This window comes from Apium graveolens, chromosome 8 (genome assembly GCF_009905375.1).
Source record: "Apium graveolens cultivar Ventura chromosome 8, ASM990537v1, whole genome shotgun sequence".
NCBI lineage: Eukaryota > Viridiplantae > Streptophyta > Magnoliopsida > Apiales > Apiaceae > Apium > Apium graveolens.
In genome coordinates this window covers 262,496,785-262,504,100 of record NC_133654.1, presented here as the reverse complement: position 1 = coordinate 262,504,100, position 7,316 = coordinate 262,496,785, and the positions used below count along the sequence as shown (strand labels likewise).

Sequence of the window (7,316 nt, the reverse complement as noted above, 5' to 3'; positions counted from 1 at the left end):
GTTTTTATTACGGGTTTTATCTATTTAAATGTTTAAATAAGATATACCATAGTTTAGAGTAAAGCTTTTTATGGATTATGATGAGATCATAATAATGAGACCTAAAAGATGATAAGTCTGAACTTAAATAGTTCCTGGTCGTAGGATTACTAATTAGCAATTAGTAATCCGCAAAGATCGGTACATACTATGTTTGCTTCATTATGAAGGATGTCTGTTCTCATAGATATTTGGGTGGTGACATTATAGCTAGTATGTATGTGCTTATTATAGAATAAGTTCACTGAACATGACTCGCACAGCTGAACAATTGATGGAGTTCACTCACTTGTCAGTAGTTGTTCATATAGTGATAGTTGTACAAGTGTCTTTAGACTTGAGGTCATCATAGTCATCTTGTGTACACCAAACTATACTTTGGTTTAGTTCATAGTCTCTAGGGACAATAATAAGGGTTCTTCTCGGTGTAGGAATTTGTACACGAAGATAGTGAATGATCAATTAAGGATCTACCCCTTCCAGTGGAGGAAGAGAATGTTCTATGATGATCCACTTATGCTAGTTCAGAAATCTCTGGCCAGAGTGAATGAAATTAGAAAGGAGTTTCTAGTTCACATTAATTAGAACTAAGCATACTGAATGGGAAAGCATATGATAAATTAGATAGGCTTGACACGAGTTCCATACCTTGTATTTAATCGGGACATTGCAGGGTAGAAGGAATTGATTGTACGGTAACTATTCACTGAATCGGTTCTTGGTATTCTAAGCAGTGAATTCGTATTATCCGGATAGTCGTGATATGCTGAGAAGTATCCCTCATGATGTAGAATAAATATGATTAATTTATTAATTAATCATATTTAATGAATTAGATAATTTTATATAAATAATGATAAAATAGTTTTATTATTATTTATTTCTACTATCGGCTTAATATTGAATCTACAGGGTCACACCATAAAAGAGAATGATTTAATGGTGGAAGAATTAATTAATAATGGCTGGTAATTATTTATTTATGAATTAAATAATTAATTAGCAAATTTAATAATTAATTAAATGAGATTTAATTAATTATAAATTAATTAAGAAAAATTCTTAATATTATTAATTAAGAATTTAACTTTTAGAAATTAAATCAAGTGAGAGAATTATTTTCTAAAGTGTTTAGAAAATGGATTAATGATTAAAAGGTGTTTTAATTATTAGTAATCAATTAAAGGGTTATTAATAATAATATTTTATGGGAAAATTTCCAGCTGAAATTTTTACCTATAAATATACTATTATAAACCCTATTTGCCTCAACCAAAAATAAAAACCCGAATTTTCAAGAAGAAAAGAAAAGTAGGCAACCCTAATTCTCTCAACCTCTTCCTCCCTCCATTACTTCGATCTCTTGGTGGATACCGGTGGAGTGCTTCACACTTGAGGAGCAGCTGCTAGGGATCTCCGTTCATCATTCTTGGATCACTTTTAAAGGTTAGTAATCGATCCCTCGATTTATTAAAGATTCGTATGCGTTTATATGGGTTTTATGTGTTTTAATTGTAATCCATGCTTCCGTGTATGAATAAATCCCAACATTGGTATCAGAGTATAGGTTGTATGCATCTAGATTCTTGATAAAAATTTCAGAATTTTATTGTGTTGTATGAATTTTTTATCGATTTATTCGTGTGTGGGGTTATAATTAATTTAATTATGAATTAAATATAAATAAATTATTAAAATATTTTTAATCCCTAAATATGATTCTACAATTGTTGTAGATCAGTAGGATATTTTTTTTCTGAATTTTTTGATATATAGATTATTTATTTATGATTTATGAAAGTATTTTAAAAATTGTTTTAAGAAAAACATAGATAAATAATCTGTATATAATTTGTGTGATGATTACTATAATCATTGTGCCGCACGGTGTTCCGTATGCTACTAAAGTCAGAATTCAGAAAAAGAAAAGGAGTTGAACGGGAGTACAGTGTGCAGGCGGGGGTCTGATTGTCAGGTGCGTGTGTCACACGCGCGCGTTTCTGAACGCGCAGCAGCTTTGCGCCAGGTTTTTGTTTTGGCTCGTAAGGTTTTTGTTTTGTTTTTAATAAATTTATTTGTAAATGATTATATCCCTTAAAGTGTATGTAATGCATTATTTGATAATATTAAATACATGATTAATTCGTATAATTGTATATAATTGCGTTAAATATTATAACATGCCTATTGATATGCTCTTTTAAGTTTATATATGATTGATCATGCGATGATAGATTTAGGTGAACTTAATTGACATAAGGCGTATATTAGACGAACTAGACTTGGTGAAAGTGTTCCATAATTTTAATATCAATATTATGAATACAATCATGAGATTCTTGTATTTGTGAAACACGTAATTAAATATGAATTTTCAATTTTGAGAGAAAGGATGATTCTGTCAAAAGCGGATTTCAATCTGTAGGAAAGGGGTATTAAGTGACGCCTCTTGACAATGCTCCCCCCGATCTGGGAATCATCCAATTATCAATTATTGATTTGAAATATTTAATTTAAAATGAAGAATCTCTTTATAATATTATTATGGATGTAACATAATATAATCCCTCATAAAATAATATCAAGTAGTAAATTGGTCAATGACATAACGGGATTGTGTCGGTAACGGGATTGTGTCGGTCATATCTTATTTTGAGACATTGTCGTTTCGTGCTACAGCCGAGGGCTTTGTTTTGAGATTAAGAGATGCTTTTTTATCACATGAGATGTGTATGATAAATTGGGTTCCAATGGTCGTTACGTGCCACAGCCGTGGGCTATTGAAAGTCTAATTTAATTATACAAGATGTTGGGTTTGACTTGACTTAAAATATTGAGTGAGTCGTGCTACAGCCGAGACTCAATGATTCAAGAGGCTAAAATATTATAGGGAATAATATGAGATGTAATTGACAAGAGTTGTCTATCTATAGAACATTACATTACGTTTCGTGCTACAGCCGAGGTGATGTAATGGAAAATAGGATCCTTATTCTCACTAGAGTTATGAATGCATAGTTATACATTTAGAGGGTTGTATAATATAAATTAAATAGTAGGAGCCACCAATGGATAAAGACCTGATTCATATGGTGGAGTAATAATTGATTTTTTTATGTGCTTATGTTGTTATGTGTTTTTATTTTCAGATTTTACAGATATCATGTCTTCTGCACTATCACTCCGTAGCATACTTGATGCTAACAAGTTGACTGGTCCCAACTTTGCTGATTGGCTTCGAAACTTGAGAATTGTTCTTAAGTCTGAGAAGATGGGATATGTGCTAAACTCACAATTGCCTAAAGCCCCCGATGATGATGCAACTTGTCAAGAGCATCAAGAATATCATAATTGGATAGATGAGGCAAATGTTGCCCAATGTATTATGTTGGCATCTATGAACCCTGAGCTTCAGAAGCAACATGAGCACATGGATGCATACACTATCCTAGTGCATCTACAAGAGTTGTATGATGTAAAGGGGAGGACAGCTCGATATGAGATATCAAAAGAGTTATTCCGCATTAAAATGACAGAGGGGACATCTGTGAATGACCATGTGCTCAAAATGATCAATTTGATTGAAAGTTTGGGGCAACTTGGTTTTGTCATGGATGGGGAGCTGAGTCAAGACTTGATCTTGCAATTACTTCCAGATTCATTCTCGCAGTTTGTTGTGAACTTTCACATGAATAAGATGGATGTCAGCTTGCCTGAACTTCATAACATGTTAAAAACTGCTGAGTCGAATTTTCCTTCGAAGAAGAGTTCTGTTCTTCTTATTGGAGAAGGCTCAACTTCCAAGAAAAGGAAGAGGTCCTTTCCCAAGAAAAAGAAGAAGATTGGTGAGAGTAAGACTACTCCAGCAAAGGCTAAAGTAGACCCCAAAAGCAATGTTGTTTGTTTCTACTGTAACAAGGTGGGTCACTGGAAGAGAAACTGCAAGGCTTAACTTGCAGAGTTGAAAAAGAAGAAGGCTAGTGAGACTACCCCTTCTGATCCAGGTATGTTCATGATCGAAGTTAATATGTCACTAAGTCAAATTTCTACTTGGATATTAAATACCGCCTGTGGTTCTCATATTTGCAATTCGTTGCAGGGACTAAAGGGAAGTAGGACTCTTGAAGAAGATGAGATGTATCTACGTATGGGCAATGGAGCAACAGTTGCCGCCATATCTGTAGGATCATTTAGTTTACATATGCCTACGGGAAAGACTATTATTTTGAATAATTGTTATTACGTTCCCTCTATTGTGAGGAATATTGTTTTTATTACTATGTTGGATTTGGATGGTTATTCATTTATTATTAAGAATAATGAATGTTCTATTCTTAGAGATTTATGGATATGGTACTTTAAATAATGGTTTGTATGTATGCGACTTAGAGGAAATGATTTACTTCAGATTGAACAAACTAATAAAAGAAAACGAGATGATGAAAATCTGACCTATTTATGGCATTGTAGGCTAGGTCATATTAGTGAGAAGAGATTACGCTCATTACACCAGGATGGGTTACTTGAACCACTTGATTTTGAATCATATCCAGTATGTGAATCTTGTCTCATGGGTAAGATGACCAAATCTCCATTTACTGGACATGGAGAGAGAGCTGCAGACGTGTTAGGCTTGGTACACACAGATGTATGTGGACCAATGTCAAAACAAGCTATGGGAGGATTTTCATACTTCATTACCTTTACGGATGATAAATCCAGGTTTGGATATCTGTATTTAATGAAACACAAGTCTGAAGCTTTTGAAAAGTTCAAAGAGTATAGATATGAAGCAGAGAAACAAACCAAAATGAGTATTAAAGTTCTTCGATCAGATCAAGGAGGTGAATACTTAAGTGGGGAGTTTCTAAATCATCTCAAAGAAAACGGTATACTATCACAATGGACACCTCCTGCAACTCCATAATTGAACGGAGTTTCTGAAAGGAGGAACCGAACTTTGTTGGACATGGTTCGGTCTATGATGAGCTATACAGATCTTCCAGTATCCCTTCGGGGTTATGCCTTAGAAACTTCATCATATTTACTGAACAAGGTACCTTCTAAATCTGTTCCGAAAACTCTATATGAGATATGGAAAAGAAGGAAGCCAAGTCTTAAACACATTAAGATTTGGGGATGTCCAGCTTTTGTCAAGAAAGTTGAACCTAAAAAGCTGGAATCAAGATCCGTAAAATGTATGTTTATGGGATATCCAAAAGAGACTTTATGATATTACTTTTACACCGAACAAAGGGTGTTTATTTCCAGACACGCGACCTTCTTGGAGAAACAGTTTATCCTTGAAGGGAACAATGGGAGCAAGGTTGAACTTGATGAAGTTCTAGAAGCGCAACCTACAACGGTTCAAGAGAAAGTACCTATTCAGAAAGTACAACCTTCTGTAGAACAGCCTGTACGTAGGTCAAATAGGGTGTCGCGTCAACCTGAGAGGTATTATGGCCTTGTCATTGAGAATGACAATGACTTGTCACTTATTGATGGAGAAGACCCTATTACCTATGATGAGGCTATGAGTTATAATGACTCAGAGAAATGGCAAAGTGCCATGAAATCCGAAATGGACTCCATGTATGCCAACCAAGTGTGGACTCTGGTTGAGGCGCCTGAAGGTGTTAAGCCTATAGGGTGCAAGTGGGTATATAAGAGAAAGATTGGAGCAGATGGCCAGGTGGAGACCTATAAGGCTAGGCTAGTGGCAAAAGGATTTAAACAAAGACAAGGGATTGACTTTGATGAAACCTATTCGCCGGTAGCCTTGCTTAAATCCATTCGGATTTTGCTTGCGATTGCGGCTTACTATGACTATGAGATCTGGAAAATGGACGTGAAAACGGCCTTCCTCAATGGGAAACTTGAAGAGGATATGTATATGACACAACCAGAAGGATTTTTTTTCATCTAGTTTGTAAGCTGAATCGATCCATATACGGACTGAGGCAAGTTTCTCGCACATGGAACGCCCGTTTTGATGAGACAATCAAAGATTTTGATTTCATCAAAAATATGGATGAACTATGCATCTACAAGAAGGTTAGTGGGAGCGCGGTAACATTCTCATTGGGAATGATATACCGATGCTTCAATCAGTCAAAGTGTGGTTATCTAAGAACTTCACGATGAAGGACTTGGGAGAGGCATCTTACATTCTTGGAATGAAGATCTATAGAGATAGTTCAAAGAGAATGTTAGGCTTGATCCAAATTACATACATCAAAAAAGTGCTAAAGAGATATAGCATGGAAAACTGCAAGAGAGGACTCATTCCCATGAGCCATGGAGTTTCTCTTTCCAAGAAAATGTCTCCAAAGACATCTGAGGAAAGAGAGCGTATGAGTAGGATTCCTTATGCTTCTGCAATAGGATCTATCATGTACGCGATGTTCTGTACTCGGCCTGATGTTGCTCACTCACTTAGTGTAACAAGCAGATTTCAGTCTGATCCAGGTGAAGAACACTAGAAAGCGATGAAAAACATCCTGAAGTACTTTAGAAGGACTAAGGAAATTTTTCTTGTTTATGGTGGCTCTGAGTTGAAAATAGAGGGGTATACAGACTCTAGTTTTCAGTCAGAAATAGATGATAGTAAATCCATGTCAGGGTATGTGTTTACCCTAAATGGTGGGGCAGTTAGTTGGAAGAGTTCCAAATAGTCAACGACGGCTGACTCCACAGCGGAAGCAGAGTATATAGCTGCAAGTGAAGATGCAAAAGAAGTTGTTTGGATAAAGAAATTTATTTCTGAGTTGGGAGTTGTTCCTAGCATATAAGAGCCAATAGTGTTGTATTGTGACAACAATGCGGCAATAGCACAAGCTAAGGAACCAAGATCTCATAAGAATTACAAGCATGTCCTGCGGTGCTTTCATCTAATTAGAGAGATTGTTGAAAGAGGAGATGTCAACATCAAGAGATTTGACACACATAACAACATAGCAGACCCTTTAACAAAGCCACTTTCTCAAAGTCACTTTGATCGTCATAAAGACAAGATGGGTATTAGATACCAGAGTGATTGGCTTTACAAGTGAGAGATTGAAAGAGATGTGTCCTAAGTCCAATCATGTATGATGATTTAGGAATAACTTTTATGTAATTTGTTTTATTTCAATTATATTAATAAAAGACTTGTTTTGTTTTTATTACGGGCTTTATCTATTTAAGTGTTTAAATAAGATATACCATAGTTTAGAGTAAAGCTTTTTATGGATTATGATGAGATCATAATAATGAGACCAAAAAGATGATAACTCTGA

General features: G+C 35.1%; 1 protein-coding gene across 1 annotated transcript; it reads left to right on the top strand.

The window, feature by feature from the left end:
* The first annotated feature begins 3,202 nt into the window (after positions 1-3,202).
* On the top strand, positions 3,203-3,991 carry LOC141680834 (uncharacterized). Its single transcript, XM_074486944.1, has 2 exons — positions 3,203-3,507; positions 3,628-3,991. The coding sequence occupies exons 1-2, from the start codon at positions 3,203-3,205 to the stop codon at positions 3,989-3,991; spliced, it is 669 nt and encodes a 222-aa protein (XP_074343045.1).
* Positions 3,992-7,316: the final 3,325 nt, after the last annotated feature.